This window comes from Pecten maximus, chromosome 4, assembly GCF_902652985.1.
Source record: "Pecten maximus chromosome 4, xPecMax1.1, whole genome shotgun sequence".
Taxonomy (NCBI): Eukaryota; Metazoa; Mollusca; class Bivalvia; order Pectinida; family Pectinidae; genus Pecten; species Pecten maximus.
In genome coordinates, this window is record NC_047018.1 from 44,406,671 (window position 1) to 44,428,040 (window position 21,370).

The 21,370-nt window shown below is 35.7% G+C and overlaps 1 protein-coding gene across 3 annotated transcripts in view; it reads left to right on the forward strand.

The window, feature by feature from the left end:
* LOC117326189 (cell death abnormality protein 1-like) overlaps positions 1 to 21,370 on the forward strand; it is a 62,927-nt gene that overhangs the window by 31,602 nt on the left and 9,955 nt on the right. For all 3 annotated transcript variants that reach the window (XM_033882835.1, XM_033882834.1, XM_033882836.1), the window contains 8 exons: positions 437 to 501; positions 1,086 to 1,122; positions 16,040 to 16,137; positions 16,478 to 16,606; positions 17,480 to 17,625; positions 17,976 to 18,111; positions 18,859 to 18,981; positions 20,537 to 20,636. In XM_033882835.1, the coding sequence (XP_033738726.1) occupies positions 437 to 501; positions 1,086 to 1,122; positions 16,040 to 16,137; positions 16,478 to 16,606; positions 17,480 to 17,625; positions 17,976 to 18,111; positions 18,859 to 18,981; positions 20,537 to 20,636 (834 nt within the window). The remainder of the gene's footprint in view (positions 1 to 436; positions 502 to 1,085; positions 1,123 to 16,039; positions 16,138 to 16,477; positions 16,607 to 17,479; positions 17,626 to 17,975; positions 18,112 to 18,858; positions 18,982 to 20,536; positions 20,637 to 21,370) is intronic.

A 21,370-nucleotide genomic window follows, 5' to 3' on the forward strand; every position in this document is an offset into this window, starting at 1 on the left:
TGTTAATCTCAAACTGACTTCTAGATAATAAAGTTCGACTGTATTAATCTTTTGTTTCACACATTCGTAGTGTATTCAATTTAGATTTTTTTACCATAGCTTACATTTGATTTCTTGATGCATCATTCAGCTATTTGTATTATTTGTATTTTGGCTTAACCGTTTAATGAACACTGAATTGGAGGTTGGTAAAGATAGGATCAATATAGTGTTTTGATTAATGCTTTAATGACGGATTTAATTAAAGGATGGTGAAGATAGGTACTATGTTAATTACTTGTATAGGAAGTCGGTAGTGCGTTTATCGATGCGTTAATGATGGGCTTATGAAAGGTTGGTAAAGATAAGATATATAGTGTTTTCATGATTTTTTGTATGGACGAACTTCTTTAAAGGTTAGTGATGATAGGAATTATGTAGTGTTTTTGATTTATAGATGATCATTCACGAGTGGTTTTGACAGGAGGAGGACATGATTATATCAACGCTAACTATATATCTGTAAGTAACGTAACTATACATTAAATATGTATTTCTTTATGAAAATTGAACGATAATGTTATGGCAATTTAACGAAATCGTAAAACACATGTTTAATAACATTGGTGTGACGTCATAATAAACATTAGACGACATAACAAATATGTGACGTCGCATGGTTGTCTTGGTATACGGAAACGTCTCGTCCGAGCCTGATTTTGCCTGTCCTATATAGAAACGAAAATTTAAAGTTTTTTTCTTATATTATAAATAGTAATTGTATCATAATAGTTATGATAGTAGTTATGTGATAAATAGAATATTAAACTCGTGACTGTTATATGAAATTTTTAAACGCATTAAATAATTTCAAGATCCCCTATTCATGAAATACTGGAATAAAAGTCATTTGTATTTCAAAACACGGTATCAGATTATGTTCGTTGTTCAATTCTAAGTAATTATAAAATGGCTTATTTTTCCAGCTATTTGCTCTATAATTTCTTTCTCATTGTATTGTGTACTTTGAGTCAAAATTTCGCTGCCATTGACTCAATTCTAGTTATTGGTTAAAAAGCTTTATTATAATATATCCAATGTTATAGAATTGCCAGAAAAAGGATGTTTACGTGGCCACACAAGGTAAATAATTTTTACACATATATCTACACAACTTTGCATATTTTCATTGTATGCTTCTATTCATCTCTGTACCTGTATAATAACAAACCTTTACAAAGACGCTTCATTACCGAAAAAGAGTAATTTGATCAGCTAAGGACAAGAGTAGGCTAAAACCAAAAGTTACACACCTCAAAAAGCTTGAGTTTCACTTTATATTTATTTATTTTGATTTATGGTAAACAAATTCTTAATTATATCCTGTAGAAAATCCATCGTGATTCGATTTGAAATTTGTGTATCAATTCAATATATTTCTATGTCGTGGGTGCAATTTTAATAAAAGTTTGTGACACATTTGTATATATATTGTTGGCAATGTGGCATCTGTAACGTGTTTTCTCTATATACGGGTACATCATACATCAGTCACTTGCGTTCTCTGTATATTGTATATCATACCTCAGTCATGTGTGTTGTCTCTATATTGTATATCATACCTCAGTCACCTGTATTTTCACTGTATTGATATATCATACCTCAGTCACGTGTGTTCTCTCTATAATATATATCATACCTCAGTCACGTGTGTTCTCAATGTATTTATATATCATACCTCAGTCAAGTGTGTTCTCTCTATAATATATATCATACCTCAGTCACGTGTGTTCTCTCTATACTGTATACCATACCTCAGTCACGTTTGTTCTCTCTATCATATATGTCATACCTCAGTCACTTGTGTTCTCTCTATACTGTATATCATACCTCAGTCACGTGTGTTCTCTCTATACTGTATACCATACCTCAGTCATGTGTGTTCTCTCTATACTGTATACCATACCTCAGTCACGTGTGTTCTCTCTATACTGTATACCATACCTCAGTCACGTGTGTTCTCTCTATACTGTATACCATACCTCAGTCACGTGTGTTCTCTCTATACTGTATACCATACCTCAGTCACGTGTGTTCTCTCTATTATGTATACCATACCTCAGTCACTTGTGTTCTCTCTATACTGTATACCATACCTCAGTCACTTGTGTTCTCTCTATATTTTATTTCATACCTCAGTCACGTGTGTTCTCTGTATACTGTATACCATGCCTCAGTCACGTGTGTTCTCTCAATATTGTATACCATACCTCAGTCACGTGTGTTCTCTGTATACTGTATACCATACCTCAGTCACGTGTGTTCTCTCTATACTTTATACCATACCTCAGTCACTTGTGTTCTCTCTATATTGTATTTCATACCTCAGTCACGTGTTTTCTCTGTATATTGTATATCATACCTCAGTCACGTGTGTTATCTCTATACTGTATACCATACCTCAGTCACGTGTGTTCTCTCTATACTGTATACCATACCTCAGTCACTTGTGTTCTCTCTATACGGTATACCATACCTCAGTCACGTGTGTTCTCTCTATATTGTATATCATACCTCAGTCACGTGTGTTCTCTCTATATTATATATCATACCTCAATCACTTGTGTTCTTTCTATACTGTATAGCATACCTCAGTCACGTGTGTTCTCTCTATATTGTATATCATACCTCAGTCACGTGTGTTCTTTCTATATTATATATCATACCTCAGTCACTTGTGTTCTCTCTATACTGTATACCATACCTCAGTCACGTGTGTTCTCTCTATATTGTATTTCATACCTCAGTCACGTGTGTTCTCTCTATACTGTATACCATACCTCAGTCACGTGTGTTCTCTCTATACTGTATACCATACCTCAGTCACTTGTCTTCTCTCTATACTGTATACCATACCTTAGTCACGTGTGTTCTCTCTTTATTGTATGTCATACCTCAGTCACGTGTGTTCTCTTTATATTATATATCATACCTCAGTCAGTTTTGTTCTCTCTATACTGTATACCATACCTCAGTCACGTGTGTTCTCTCTATACCGTATATCATACCTCAGTCACGTGTGTTCTCTCTATATTGTATACCATACCTCAGTCACGTGTGTTCTCTCTATACTGTACACCATACCTCAGTCACTTGTGTTCTCTCTATACTGTATACCATACCTCAGTCACGTGTGTTCTCTCTGTTTATATACCATACATCAGTCACGTGTGTTCTCTCTGTGTATATACCATACCTCAGTGACGTGTGTTCTCTCTATATAGTGTATCATACCTCAGTGACGTGTGTTCTCTCTATATTGTATATCATACCTCAGTCACGTGTGTTCTCTCTATATTGTTTATCATACCTCAGTCACGTGTTCTCTCTATATTGTATACCATACCTCAGTCACTTGTGTTCTCTCTATATTGTATACCATACCTCAGTCACGTGTGTTCTCTGTATATTGCATATCATACCTCAGTCACGTGTGGTCTCTATATTGTATACCATACCTCAGTCAAGTGTGTTCTCTGTATATTGTATACCATACCTCAGTCACGTGTGTTCTCTGTATATTGTATATCATACCTCAGTCACGTGTTCTCTCTATATTGTATATCATACCTCAGTCACGTGTGTTCTCTCTATATTGTTTACCATACCTCAGTCACGTGTGTTCTCTCTATACTGTATACCATACCTCAGTCACGTGTGTTCTCTCTGTTTATATACCATACATCAGTCACGTGTGTTCTCTCTGTGTATATACCATACCTCAGTGACGTGTGTTCTCTCTATATTGTATACCATACCTCAGTCACTTGTGTTCTCTCTATATTGTATACCATACCTCAGTCACGTGTGTTCTCTGTATATTGTATATCATACCTCAGTCACGTGTGTTATCTCTATACTGTATACCATACCTCAGTCACGTGTTCTCTCTATATTGTATACCATACCTCAGTCACTTGTGTTCTCTCTATATTGTATACCATACCTCAGTCACGTGTGTTCTCTGTATATTGCATATCATACCTCAGTCACGTGTGGTCTCTATATTGTATACCATACCTCAGTCAAGTGTGTTCTCTGTATATTGTATACCATACCTCAGTCACGTGTGTTCTCTGTATATTGTATATCATACCTCAGTCACGTGTTCTCTCTATATTGTATACCATACCTCAGTCACGTGTGTTCTATCTATATTGTATACCATACCTCACTCACGTGTGTTCTCTGTATATTGTATACCATACCTCAGTCACGTGTGTTCTCTCTATATTGTGTATCATACCTCAGTCACGTGTGTTCTCTCTATACTGTATATCATACCTCAGTCACGTGTTCTCTCTATATTGTATACCATACCTCAGTCACGTGTGTTCTCTCTATACTGTATACCATACCTCAGTCACGTGTGTTCTCTCTATACTGTATACCATACCTCAGTCACGTGTGTTCTCTCTATTATGTATACCATACATCAGTCACGTGTGTTCTCTGTATATTGCATATCATACCTCAGTCACGTGTGGTCTCTATATTCTATACCATACCTCAGTCACGTGTGTTCTCTGTATATTGTATACCATACCTCAGTCACGTGTGTTCTCTGTATATTGTATATCATACCTCAGTCACGTGTTCTCTCTATATTGTATACCATACCTCAGTCACGTGTGTTCTGTCTATAGTGTATACCATACCTCAGTCACGTGTGTTCTCTGTATATTGTATATCATACCTCAGTCACGTGTGTTCTCTCTGTTTATATACCATACATCAGTCAAGTGTGTTATCTCTATAATGTATATCATACCTCAGTCACGTGTGTTCTCTCTGTTTATATACCATACCTCAGTCACGTGTGTTCTCTGTATATTGTATACCATACCTCAGTCACGTGTGTTCTCTGTAAATTGTATATCATACCTCAGTCACGTGTGTTATCTCTATACTGTATACCATACCTCAGTCACGTGTGTTCTCTCTATACTGTATGCCATACTTCAGTCACTTGTGTTCTCTCTATACGGTATACCATACCTCAGTCACGTGTGTTCTCTCTATATTGTATATCATACCTCAGTCACGTATGTTCTCTCTATATTATATATCATACCTCAATCACTTGTGTTCTCTCTATACTGTATAGCATACCTCAGTCACGTGTGTTCTCTCTATATTGTATATCATACCTCAGTCACGTGTGTTCTCTCTATATTATATATCATACCTCAGTCACTTGTGTTCTCTCTATACTGTATACCATACCTCAGTCACGTGTGTTCTCTCTATATTGTATTTCATACCTCAGTCACGTGTGTTCTCTCTATACTGTATACCATACCTCAGTCACGTGTGTTCGCTCTATACTGTATACCATACCTCAGTCACTTGTCTTCTCTCTATACTGTATACCATACCTTAGTCACGTGTGTTCTCTCTTTATTGTATGTCATACCTCAGTCACGTGTGTTCTCTTTATATTATATATCATACCTCAGTCAGTTTTGTTCTCTCTATACTGTATACCATACCTCAGTCACGTGTGTTCTCTCTATACCGTATATCATACCTCAGTCACGTGTGTTCTCTCTATATTGTATACCATACCTCAGTCACGTGTGTTCTCTCTATACTGTACACCATACCTCAGTCACTTGTGTTCTCTCTATACTGTATACCATACCTCAGTCACGTGTGTTCTCTCTGTTTATATACCATACATCAGTCACGTGTGTTCTCTCTGTGTATATACCATACCTCAGTGACGTGTGTTCTCTCTATATAGTGTATCATACCTCAGTGACGTGTGTTCTCTCTATATTGTATATCATACCTCAGTGACGTGTTCTCTCTATATTGTATATCATACCTCAGTCACGTGTTCTCTCTATATTGTATACCATACCTCAGTCACTTGTGTTCTCTCTATATTGTATATCATACCTCAGTCACGTGTGTTCTCTCTATATTGTTTATCATACCTCAGTCACGTGTTCTCTCTATATTGTATACCATACCTCAGTCACTTGTGTTCTCTCTATATTGTATACCATACCTCAGTCACGTGTGTTCTCTGTATATTGCATATCATACCTCAGTCACCTGTGGTCTCTATATTGTATACCATACCTCAGTCAAGTGTGTTCTCTGTATATTGTATACCATACCTCAGTCACGTGTGTTCTCTGTATATTGTATATCATACCTCAGTCACGTGTTCTCTCTATATTGTATACCATACCTCAGTCACGTGTGTTCTCTCTATATTGTATACCATACCTCACTCACGTGTGTTCTCTGTATATTGTATACCATACCTCAGTCACGTGTGTTCTCTCTATATTGTGTATCATACCTCAGTCACGTGTGTTCTCTCTATACTGTATATCATACCTCAGTCACGTGTTCTCTCTATATTGTATACCATACCTCAGTCACCTGTGTTCTCTCTATACTGTATACCATACCTCAGTCACGTGTGTTCTCTCTATACTGTATACCATACCTCAGTCACGTGTGTTCTCTCTATTATGTATACCATACCTCAGTCACGTGTGTTCTCTGTATATTGCATATCATACCTCAGTCACGTGTGGTCTCTATATTGTATACCATACCTCAGTCACGTGTGTTCTCTGTATATTGTATACCATACCTCAGTCACGTGTGTTCTCTGTATATTGTATATCATACCTCAGTCACGTGTTCTCTCTATATTGTATACCATACCTCAGTCACGTGTGTTCTCTCTATACTGTATACCATACCTCAGTCACGTGTGTTCTCTCTATACTGTATACCATACCTCAGTCACTTGTCTTCTCTCTATACTGTATACCATACCTTAGTCACGTGTGTTCTCTCTTTATTGTATGTCATACCTCAGTCACGTGTGTTCTCTTTATATTATATATCATACCTCAGTCAGTTTTGTTCTCTCTATACTGTATACCATACCTCAGTCACGTGTGTTCTCTCTATACCGTATATCATACCTCAGTCACGTGTGTTCTCTCTATATTGTATACCATACCTCAGTCACGTGTGTTCTCTCTATACTGTACACCATACCTCAGTCACTTGTGTTCTCTCTATACTGTATACCATACCTCAGTCACGTGTGTTCTCTCTGTTTATATACCATACATCAGTCACGTGTGTTCTCTCTGTGTATATACCATACCTCAGTCACGTGTGTTCTCTCTATATAGTGTATCATACCTCAGTGACGTGTGTTCTCTCTATATTGTATATCATACCTCAGTCACGTGTGTTATCTCTATATTGTTTATCATACCTCAGTCACGTGTTCTCTCTATATTGTATACCATACCTCAGTCACGTGTGTTCTCTCTATATTGTATACCATACCTCAGTCACGTGTGTTCTCTGTATATTGCATATCATACCTCAATCACGTGTGGTCTCTATATTGTATACCATACCTCAGTCAAGTGTGTTCTCTGTATATTGTATACCATACCTCAGTCACGTGTGTTCTCTGTATATTGTATATCATACCTCAGTCACGTGTTCTCTCTATATTGTATACCATACCTCAGTCACGTGTGTTCTCTCTATATTGTATACCATACCTCACTCACGTGTGTTCTCTGTATATTGTATACCATACCTCAGTCACGTGTGTTCTCTCTATATTGTGTATCATACCTCAGTCACGTGTGTTCTCTCTATACTGTATATCATACCTCAGTCACGTGTTCTCTCTATATTGTATACCATACCTCAGTCACCTGTGTTCTCTCTATACTGTATACCATACCTCAGTCACGTGTGTTCTCTCTATACTGTATACCATACCTCAGTCACGTGTGTTCTCTCTATTATGTATACCATACATCAGTCACGTGTGTTCTCTGTATATTGGATATCATACCTCAGTCACGTGTGGTCTCTATATTGTATACCATACCTCAGTCACGTGTGTTCTCTGTATATTGTATACCATACCTCAGTCACGTGTGTTCTCTGTATATTGTATATCATACCTCAGTCACGTGTTCTCTCTATATTGTATACCATACCTCAGTCACGTGTGTTCTCTCTATAGTGTATACCATACCTCAGTCACGTGTGTTCTCTGTATATTGTATACCATACATCAGTCAAGTGTGTTATCTCTATAATGTATATCATACATCAGTCACGTGTGTTCTCTCTGTTTATATACCATACATCAGTCAAGTGTGTTATCTCTATAATGTATATCATACCTCAGTCACGTGTGTTCTCTCTGTTTATATACCATACATCAGTCACGTGTGTTCTCTCTGTTTATATACCATACATCAGTCACGTGTGTTCTCTCTTTGTATATACCATACATCAGTCACGTGTGTTCTCTCTGTGTATATACCATACCTCAGTCACGTGTGTTCTCTCTATATTGTATACCATACCTCAGTCACGTGTGTTCTCTCTATATTGTATACCATACCTCACTCACGTGTGTTCTCTGTATATTGTATACCATACATCAGTCAAGTGTGTTATCTCTATAATGTATATCATACCTCAGTCACGTGTGTTGTCTCTGTTTATATACCATACATCAGTCACGTGTGTTCTCTCTGTGTATATACCATACCTCAGTCACGTGTGTTCTCTCTATATTGTGTATCATACCTCAGTCACGTGTGTTCTCTCTATACTGTATATCATACCTCAGTCACGTGTTCTCTCTATATTGTATACCATACCTCAGTCACCTGTGTTCTCTCTATATTGTATATCATACCTCAGTCACGTGTTCTCTCTATATTGTATATCATACCTCAGTCACGTGTGTTCTCTCTATATTGTATACCATACCTCAGTCACGTGTGTTCTCTCTATACTGTACACCATACCTCAGTCACTTGTGTTCTCTCTATACTGTATACCATACCTCAGTCACGTGTGTTCTCTCTGTTTATATACCATACATCAGTCACGTGTGTTCTCTCTGTTTATATACCATACATCAGTCACGTGTGTTCTCTCTGTGTATATACCATACCTCAGTCACGTGTGTTCTCTCTATATAGTGTATCATACCTCAGTGACGTGTGTTCTCTCTATATTGTATATCATACCTCAGTCACGTGTGTTCTCTCTATATTGTTTATCATACCTCAGTCACGTGTTCTCTCTATATTGTATACCATACCTCAGTCACTTGTGTTCTCTCTATATTGTATACCATACCTCAGTCACGTGTGTTCTCTGTATATTGCATATCATACCTCAGTCACGTGTGGTCTCTATATTGTATACCATACCTCAGTCAAGTGTGTTCTCTGTATATTGTATACCATACCTCAGTCACGTGTGTTCTCTGTATATTGTATATCATACCTCAGTCACGTGTTCTCTCTATATTGTATACCATACCTCAGTCACGTGTGTTCTCTCTATATTGCATACCATACCTCACTCACGTGTGTTCTCTGTATATTGTATACCATACATCAGTCAAGTGTGTTATCTCTATAATGTATATCATACCTCAGTCACGTGTGTTGTCTCTGTTTATATACCATACATCAGTCACGTGTGTTCTCTCTGTGTATATACCATACCTCAGTCACGTGTGTTCTCTCTATATTGTGTATCATACCTCAGTCACGTGTGTTCTCTCTATACTGTATATCATACCTCAGTCACGTGTTCTCTCTATATTGTATACCATACCTCAGTCACCTGTGTTCTCTCTATACTGTATACCATACCTCAGTCACGTGTGTTCTATGTATATTGCATATCATACCTCAGTCACGTGTGGTCTCTATATTGTATACCATACCTCAGTCACGTGTGTTCTCTGTATATTGTATACCAAACCTCAGTCACGTGTGTTCTATGTATATTGCATATCATACCTCAGTCACGTGTGGTCTCTATATTGTATACCATACCTCAGTCACGTGTGTTCTCTGTATATTGTATACCATACCTCAGTCACGTGTGTTCTCTGTATATTGTATATCATACCTCAGTCACGTGTTCTCTCTATATTGTATACCATACCTCAGTCACGTGTGTTCTCTCTATAGTGTATACCATACCTCAGTCACGTGTGTTCTCTGTATATTGTATACCATACATCAGTCGAGTGTGTTATCTCTATAATGTATATCATACCTCAGTCACATGTGTTCTCTCTGTTTATATACCATACATCAGTCACGTGTGTTCTCTCTGTTTATATACCATACATCAGTCACGTGTGTTCTCTCTGTTTATATACCATACATCAGTCACGTGTGTTCTCTCTGTTTATATACCATACATCAGTCAAGTATGTTCTCTCTATACTGTATACCATACCTCAGTCACGTGTGTTCTCTCTATACTGTATACCATACCTCAGTCACTTGTGTTCTCTCTATACGGTATACCATACCTCAGTCACGTGTGTTCTCTCTATATTGTATATCATACCTCAGTCACGTGTGTTCTCTCTATATTATATATCATACCTCAATCACTTGTGTTCTCTCTATACTGTATAGCATACCTCAGTCACGTGTGTTCTCTCTATATTGTATATCATACCTCAGTCACGTGTGTTCTTTCTATATTATATATCATACCTCAGTCACTTGTGTTCTCTCTATATTGTATACCATACCTCAGTCACTTGTGTTCTCTCTATATTGTATACCATACCTCAGTCACGTGTGTTCTCTGTATATTGCATATCATACCTCAGTCACGTGTGGTCTCTATATTGTATACCATACCTCAGTCAAGTGTGTTCTCTGTATATTGTATACCATACCTCAGTCACGTGTGTTCTCTGTATATTGTATATCATACCTCAGTCACGTGTTCTCTCTATATTGTATACCATACCTCAGTCACGTGTGTTCTCTCTATATTGCATACCATACCTCACTCACGTGTGTTCTCTGTATATTGTATACCATACATCAGTCAAGTGTGTTATCTCTATAATGTATATCATACCTCAGTCACGTGTGTTGTCTCTGTTTATATACCATACATCAGTCACGTGTGTTCTCTCTGTGTATATACCATACCTCAGTCACGTGTGTTCTCTCTATATTGTGTATCATACCTCAGTCACGTGTGTTCTCTCTATACTGTATATCATACCTCAGTCACGTGTTCTCTCTATATTGTATACCATACCTCAGTCACCTGTGTTCTCTCTATATTGTATATCATACCTCAGTCACGTGTTCTCTCTATATTGTATATCATACCTCAGTCACGTGTGTTCTCTCTATATTGTATACCATACCTCAGTCACGTGTGTTCTCTCTATACTGTACACCATACCTCAGTCACTTGTGTTCTCTCTATACTGTATACCATACCTCAGTCACGTGTGTTCTCTCTGTTTATATACCATACATCAGTCACGTGTGTTCTCTCTGTTTATATACCATACATCAGTCACGTGTGTTCTCTCTGTGTATATACCATACCTCAGTCACGTGTGTTCTCTCTATATAGTGTATCAGACCTCAGTGACGTGTGTTCTCTCTATATTGTATATCATACCTCAGTCACGTGTGTTCTCTCTATATTGTTTATCATACCTCAGTCACGTGTTCTCTCTATATTGTATACCATACCTCAGTCACTTGTGTTCTCTCTATATTGTATACCATACCTCAGTCACGTGTGTTCTCTGTATATTGCATATCATACCTCAGTCACGTGTGGTCTCTATATTGTATACCATACCTCAGTCAAGTGTGTTCTCTGTATATTGTATACCATACCTCAGTCACGTGTGTTCTCTGTATATTGTATATCATACCTCAGTCACGTGTTCTCTCTATATTGTATACCATACCTCAGTCACGTGTGTTCTCTCTATATTGCATACCATACCTCACTCACGTGTGTTCTCTGTATATTGTATACCATACATCAGTCAAGTGTGTTATCTCTATAATGTATATCATACCTCAGTCACGTGTGTTGTCTCTGTTTATATACCATACATCAGTCACGTGTGTTCTCTCTGTGTATATACCATACCTCAGTCACGTGTGTTCTCTCTATATTGTGTATCATACCTCAGTCACGTGTTCTCTCTATATTGTATACCATACCTCAGTCACCTGTGTTCTCTCTATACTGTATACCATACCTCAGTCACGTGTGTTCTATGTATATTGCATATCATACCTCAGTCACGTGTGGTCTCTATATTGTATACCATACCTCAGTCACGTGTGTTCTCTGTATATTGTATACCAAACCTCAGTCACGTGTGTTCTATGTATATTGCATATCATACCTCAGTCACGTGTGGTCTCTATATTGTATACCATACCTCAGTCACGTGTGTTCTCTGTATATTGTATACCATACCTCAGTCACGTGTGTTCTCTGTATATTGTATATCATACCTCAGTCACGTGTTCTCTCTATATTGTATACCATACCTCAGTCACGTGTGTTCTCTGTATATTGTATACCATACCTCAGTCACGTGTGTTCTCTGTATATTGTATATCATACCTCAGTCACGTGTTCTCTCTATATTGTATACCATACCTCAGTCACGTGTGTTCTCTCTATAGTGTATACCATACCTCAGTCACGTGTGTTCTCTGTATATTGTATACCATACATCAGTCGAGTGTGTTATCTCTATAATGTATATCATACCTCAGTCACATGTGTTCTCTCTGTTTATATACCATACATCAGTCACGTGTGTTCTCTCTGTTTATATACCATACATCAGTCACGTGTGTTCTCTCTGTTTATATACCATACATCAGTCACGTGTGTTCTCTCTGTTTATATACCATACATCAGTCAAGTATGTTCTCTCTATACTGTATACCATACCTCAGTCACGTGTGTTCTCTCTATACTGTATACCATACCTCAGTCACTTGTGTTCTCTCTATACGGTATACCATACCTCAGTCACGTGTGTTCTCTCTATATTGTATATCATACCTCAGTCACGTGTGTTCTCTCTATATTATATATCATACCTCAATCACTTGTGTTCTCTCTATACTGTATAGCATACCTCAGTCACGTGTGTTCTCTCTATATTGTATATCATACCTCAGTCACGTGTGTTCTTTCTATATTATATATCATACCTCAGTCACTTGTGTTCTCTCTATACTGTATACCATACCTCAGTCACGTGTGTTCTCTCTATATTGTATTTCATACTTCAGTCACGTGTGTTCTCTCTATACTGTATACCATACCTCAGTCACGTGTGTTCTCTCTATACTGTATACCATACCTCAGTCACTTGTCTTCTCTCTATACTGTATACCGTACCTTAGTCACGTGTGTTCTCTCTATATTGTATATCATACCTCAGTCACGTGTGTTCTTTCTATATTATATATCATACCTCAGTCACTTGTGTTCTCTCTATACTGTATACCATACCTCAGTCACGTGTGTTCTCTCTATATTGTATTTCATACTTCAGTCACGTGTGTTCTCTCTATACTGTATACCATACCTCAGTCACGTGTGTTCTCTCTATACTGTATACCATACCTCAGTCACTTGTCTTCTCTCTATACTGTATACCGTACCTTAGTCACGTGTGTTCTCTCTATATTGTATATCATACCTCAGTCACGTGTGTTCTCTTTATATTATATATCATTCCTCAGTCAGTTTTGTTCTCTCTATACTGTATACCATACCTCAGTCACGTGTGTTCTCTATACTGTATACCATACCTCAGTCACGTGTGTTCTCTCTATACCGTATATCATACCTCAGTCACGTGTGTTCTCTCTATATTGTATACCATACCTCAGTCACGTGTGTTCTCTCTATACTGTACACCATACCTCAGTCACTTGTGTTCTCTCTATACTGTATACCATACCTCAGTCACGTGTGTTCTCTCTGTTTATATACCATACATCAGTCACGTGTGTTCTCTCTGTTTATATACCATACATCAGTCACGTGTGTTCTCTCTGTGTATATACCATACCTCAGTCACGTGTGTTCTCTCTATATAGTGTATCATACCTCAGTGACGTGTGTTCTCTCTATATTGTATATCATACCTCAGTCACGTGTGTTCTCTCTATATTGTTTATCATACCTCAGTCACGTGTTCTCTCTATATTGTATACCATACCTCAGTCACTTGTGTTCTCTCTATATTGTATACCATACCTCAGTCACGTGTGTTCTCTGTATATTGCATATCATACCTCAGTCACGTGTGGTCTCTATATTGTATACCATACCTCAGTCAAGTGTGTTCTCTCTATATTGTATATCATACCTCAGTCACTTGTGTTCTCTCTATACTGTATACCATACCTCAGTCACGTGTGTTCTCTCTATAGTGTATACCATACCTCAGTCACGTGTGTTCTCTGTATATTGTATACCATACATCAGTCAAGTGTGTTATCTCTATGATGCATATCATACCTCAGTCACGTGTGTTCTCTCTGTTTATATACCATACATCAGTCACGTGTGTTTTCTCTGTTTATATACCATACATCAGTCAAGTGTGTTATCTCTATAATGTATATCATACCTCAGTCACGTGTGTTCTCTCTGTTTATATACCATACATCAGTCACGTGTGTTCTCTCTGTTTATATACCATACATCAGTCACGTGTGTTCTCTCTGTGTATATACCATACATCAGTCACGTGTGTTCTCTCTGTTTATATACCATACATCAGTCAAGTATGTTCTCTCTATACTGTATACCATACCTCAGTCACGTGTGTTATCTTTATTTTTTTTTGGTTTACAATTCTGCTTTGCACTTGTCTATATGTCTTTAGGAAAGTATATAATTATGAGATTGTATACTACAATTTACAGTGATTCGGCCAATGAAGCTCTAGGTGTTTTAGATAAAACAATCTTGGAGCTTTCAAAATTTGTTAACATTTAGTCACATAAACCATCACAATAGCAACTTCACAAGTAATGATGCTGCAAATTTATCATAGTTGACAAAAAAATACTGTGGAACTATACACGGAATTACCGAATTTGTCAACATCGTCACTGGGGCTCGTTTTCGGAACTCGAGAAATACAAAACACGACAATTCTAAAAGTCCAGCATTAAAAAAAACTTCTAAAATGTGTGAATCCACAAGATTTTCGGATGTGTATACATATTGTATTGTGGTGATTGACTGGTGTCAAAGGCTTACTTTTCTTCAAAATCCGAATCCCTTGTGAATATCGTCTGCTAGCGACACTGATATGACCGATTAGACATATAATCTGTTTAGACCTATATATCATTGAAATTGTTGTCACCTATTGTCAGGACGACTTTCATTTAGAAATTTAGAGCTGATATTCTTCTAAAAAAATATAAATCCAGTCGATAGAAACATAAGCGTTTCTCGAGGAAACAATCGAGTCTATCCTGTACAATACCCGTTCTATTTCGCATCACTTCTAAATGATAACGATATTACGCAATTGTTAACAGTTTTGCGGTATATGCATGCATATGGGACATATATAATAAAACTAAATTCATGTTAAAACCATTTACACTTTTGCGTGTTGATATCAAAAAAGTCTACCGCTATACGTTGAGCAACGTGTTTGCTTTTAATGGTGTATCGCGCTGCACTTTATTGTGCATGTTTGTATTTAAAAAGTGGATCGCGATACACTTAATTTTCCTATTTAGTATCTAAATGTGTTTCGCTGTACAATATGGGAGCCTGAAGTTGGTTTCGAGTTCCGTTTAAGTAAACCTGGTTCAGAGTTCCGTTTACTTAAACGGAACTGATAACTCGGAACTCGGAACCAACTGCAGGCTCCCGTACAACATAATGTATTTAAACTTGTACCGCGATAGACTTTGTGTGGTACCCATATAACAAGTTTTACTGTTTAAAGTGTGCCGTGTACGATTACATTGGACTCTTTAGATATGTAATCGTCTGGTTGGTCATTAAGATAATTGCACATCGATATTACTAAGTATGTTACTAAATCTTAAAGGACTTCAATGAGACATAATGTTGAACCATGTTTGTCATTTTAAATCAACAGGCCCTAAAAAGAACACTTTGGGAGACTTCTGGAGGATGATTTGGCAGATTAATTCTGATAGAATTGTCATGCTGGCCAACTGCATTGAGATGGGCAAGGTATGGATTATTTCTTTAAAGACAAAGAAAACAGAATATAAAGACAACTGTAGATAAAATAATAACAATGATAATGATAAAAAAATGATAATATTAAAAAAAAAGCATTCAACATATTCTATTGGATGTTTAAGTGTATAAGTGTTACTGTAACTAACTTGATGTGATGTTTTTTTATATACTATTAAAACAATATTTAGTAAATCTATCTTTATCTTATATTTGTTTAACGTTTGTTAATAGCAGGTTAATATAACCTTTGATACAGTAATACAATTTATCTTAATATCACCTAAATCACATTTAAAAAAAATAATATGTATATAATTTACATTGACAGCATAAAGTCGAGCAGTATTGGCCAGAAAAGGGACATTCGCGCGAATTTGGAGAATACAAAGTGGTCACAACACATGTACAAACTTTTGCTGTGTACACAGTGAGGACACTGTCGTTGTATGAGAGTTCGGTAAGAGTTACTCTGACACACTGAGCGGACACTGTTGCTTTATGAGAGTTTGGTAAGAGTTACTTTGACACACTGAGCGGACACTGTTGCTTTATGAGAGTTTGGTAAGAGTGACTTTGACACAATGAGTAGACACTGTCGTTGTATGAGAGTTCGGTAAGAGTTACTCTGACACATTGAGCGGACACTGTTTTATGAGAGTTCGGAGATTTAATGTATGTGAATTCCCCTAACTCAAAAACACAGATTTACTACAAATCATAGATGGAAAACATCTACATTCATCATTTTTGTATAACCTTCTCATCGCTGGGCTTAACTGATTAATGTATTTACTAGTTCAAATGGTAAATCTGTTTATTGTTTTACACGATAAGTATATTTATTTGTTTAAATGATAAATCTATTTATTGGCAGGTTTATAAATTAATCTATTAATTGGTTAACAGAACAAATGTATTAATTGGTTTAAAAGATTAATCTCTTGGTTTGTTCACGCGATAAATATATCTATTGCTTTACGTGCTCAATCTATTTATTGGTTTACTTGATCAATCTATTTATCTGTTTACATGATAAATCCATTAATTGGTTAAAAAAAATAAATCTATATATGCATATATTTACCTACTGAGTAGAGACATGACTTTAAAGAGATAATAATTCAAGTTGTCACTTTTGTTGTCATATCATTTTCGTGATGATATTTGTTTACCAATTTGAAGATGAACGGAATTATTATGAATTTCTAATATTTATCCAGTGTATTTATCAAGTAAAATTTCTGTTTTAATTTCCAAATAGGTTCAGTAAAACACCAATTATATCATTTGATTATCAACACAATTTAACATATTGTGTGTATTTTTCTAGTGTGAGACACCAAAGGAGATAAAACAGTTTCACTTCACGAAATGGCCGGACCACGGTATACCCGATATTATACATCTGCTGAACTTCTACAAATATGTACAATCTACCGAAACTAAATTACGTGGTCCCATGGTTGTACACTGCAGGTAAATAAATGCCTTCAATTTTGTAACATAATTATTTGTCGTTAACTACAATTGTTTCTAAATAAGCACTCATTATCTATACATTTGTGTTTCTGTCATAACGCCAACTAGCTATTTGTATCATTACCATCAAAACAATAACAAAAGGGAATTTTGTAGACATTTCCCATATTGATAAATGTTGATACAACTGTCGATGTGATCAGATTTATAAACAAAAATAATTTGTATATATCCAAACGTGTTAATGCCGGTCCAGTATGACATACTTATATATAAAATAGCACTATATTCATTATAAATTGTAAATACTATATATATATATATTTATATAATGTTAATATGTCTAGTGCGGGAATTGGACGGACCGGAACCTTTATAGCGATAGATGCCTTAGTACACTACGGAACATCGAAGGGCAATTTGGCTCCATTTGAATACGCCAAAACAATGAGACAGAATCGTATGAATATGATTCAGACGAAGGTATTGCCAATTATATATCTCAGAATGAAACAATAAAATTCATGATATAGTTTAATGAGATATGATTTGTATTTTAGTGAAACATTGCTATATATATTATGTCAAACATAAACTGTGTTAATACAATTGAATATGGTATAACAATAGTAGATATTTAATGTAGCTTAACATAGAATAACAATAGTAGATATTTTGTATGGTTTAAATGGAATAACAATAATAGATATTTAGTGTGGTTTAACATTGAGTAACTATATTAGATATTTAGTATGGTTGAACATGGAATAACAATATTAGAGTATAGTATAGTTTAACATACATTAACAATAGTAGATATTTAGTACGGTTTAACATAAAATAACAACAGTAGATATTTAGTATGGTTTAACATGCAATAGTAATAGTAGATAGTTGATATTTAGTATTGTTTAACATAGAATAACAATAGTAGATATTTAGTATTGTTTAACATAGAATAACAATAGTAGATATTTAGTACGGTTTAACATTAAATAACAACAGTAGATATTTAGTATTGTTTAACATAGAATAACAATAGTAGATATTCAGTATTGTTTAACATACATTAACAATAGTAGATATTAAATATGGTTTAACATACAATATAAATAGTAGATATTTAGTATGGTTTAACATGGAATAACAATATTAGATATCTAGGATAGCTTTACATAGATTAACAATATATGTAAGTTAATATGTAAACATAAATGGCTCTATTTTTAGGAACAGTATGTAGCTGTACATCAAGTTTTGATGGAATACTTCCTATGTGATGACAGTACACTAACAGTGGAGGAATTCCAGGACATTTTAGAGAACACCGAACAAATTCAGGATGAATTTACGGTAACGAAATCAATTTATGAATGATAATGCACGATTCGATCGTCAAATTATGTTTTCTATAAGTCAAAATATGTACGGTATCCTTGTATAAAAAGACAAAACAAAAACGTTCGAAAATGTTAAGACATGGTTGAGCTGTTAATTGAGGTCAAATTGCTAGATATGTTTATGCATCTAAACACTTACGAGAAACAACCCAACAACTGCATTGAATGAATAAGATCACCCTTATAGAAGGTGACAAAACATTAATTATTAAAACGTGATAATAAACATTTTGAGATGAAATTACTTTTACATTGCATATACCAAATACATACACATACAGATACATAAAATATCACTTTGATCAAACATAAAATAATAAGCCAATGTGGGGGTTAACCAAGTAAAAACAGCCAAAAGATTATTAAATAACAAGATTTCAAGATTTTTATTGATACACTCAGACACATGAATATGTGTAACATGAGGACATTTGTGACAAACAATAGAGAAAACACAACTCATATAACAAATACACCTTAAATAACACTTTGATCACATATAAAATGATATGCCAAAGGGAGGCAGTGGATGGGAGTTCAAAATTTAAGTATTTTTTCTCGGCTAAAAGTTGGACAGTCAAAAGCTGATGCTGCAAATTTTATAGATGGCTGTCTAATGATGAAGATAGACGCGGGGTCTTGGGACCACCTTAGGACAATTGACAAATCCAGGGGCCTCTTGCTTAATTTAACGCCAAGGGACATAACTCCCATGAAATAAATGGACAGCGACTTAATTATAACAAGGGACATCACCCTTAAGAATCGTAAAGGAATAAAAATGTAAAATATGAAATAATTCTTGTAGTGTTTTCTATGAATGAACTAAGTACTTGGCTGCCTTTTAAGTTGTTAATGGAAGTCAAGTCATTAAAATAGTTTTCAGTTTTTAATGGAGATCAAATTGTGAAGACAGATTAAGCTGTTAATTGAGGTCAAACCGTTAAGATATGTTAAAAAAATTAATGGAAATCAAAACTAAGACAGATTAAGCTGCTAATGGGGGTCAAAAAGACAAACTTACTTCGATATCATCCACTGACATGTCTCAGACTTTAGGTTAAAGCTTGGCAGTGGTGGAAACACCTCCCTATAACTTTGATGTCTTCAGATGAATACATGCATGCCGCAATAACGCCCCGGAGTGCACAGTCATTGGACATCTGCACAACTCAACTGTTTCTATCATTATGTTCTTGAAGTTTGTAAAAAAAGGCAAGAGTATGTCTAACCTCAGGGGGTAATTAATGCATTCATATACCTTAAATAGTTGGTCATATGGTAGACAAATTTACAGGAAACTAAGCAATCGTGTGTGTTATATTTTGAAATATTCGTACAGAGATCAGACATCTCTTCTTTGTTTTAACCAAATATTTCCTTAGGTGTTTTTCCCACTAATTATTGTTACATGATTTTGTTTCAGAAAATTCCTAGTGTCCACTTAACATAGGATCATGTGTTTGTTTTAAACAGTAACCACTTATCACTACATGTTTTCATTTTAGACGTTGTCTCAACATCGGCCCACCATTACCTTAAGTGAAAGTACAGATGCAATGTCCGAAGAAAATATATCGAAAAATAAGGACCTTGAAATTCTTCCAGGTAAATCCTTAATTTATCTCGATTAAAATCTTGAAGGTAACTATTCTTATTCCTTAGGTAATTACACATACAATAGTCATATTAATATATTCCAAAGTAATATCTGATATGTACTCTAAACGCTATAAAATTTGTCTTTTAATGTTTTCTTTCTGACTGGTTTTCTTTATTTTGATGAATTGTGAATATGACATATCTGTATATTTTTCCGGATACCAAGGTACCAGAATATAGTAAAATTTATCAAATTCATCACATGATTATTTTGGTGGTTATTGGCCGAGGTTAAAGGTCAAAGGTCGCACTTGACTGCTTTAAAAAAATGTTTTTCCAATCTTATGGACCTCTGGATAGAACTAGATCATATTCACACCGTAGCATCACACATTCAAGTTATTAACCTGTTTCCATTTTGGTGGTCAAAGGTCTAGGTCAAAGGTCTAGGTCAAAGGGCAAATTTGACCATTTTTAAAAATAAAAACGTCGTGTACAAGATATCCCATGACCCCGAAGACAGAATATGTTCACATGTACACCATACGTTATACATCCAGTTACAGTTTGTTGATCTTCAGTTAATGTAAAAAAAAAATCAAGAACCTTTTAGCACTATTGCTCGTCACTTTCTTGTTGCAACGTTAAGTCCTGATATAACCCGGTAATGCGTAAGGAACTGTTTAGGGGTAACATAAACAGTTTATGTTATAATGTATGTCAGAACTAAAGTAATAGAA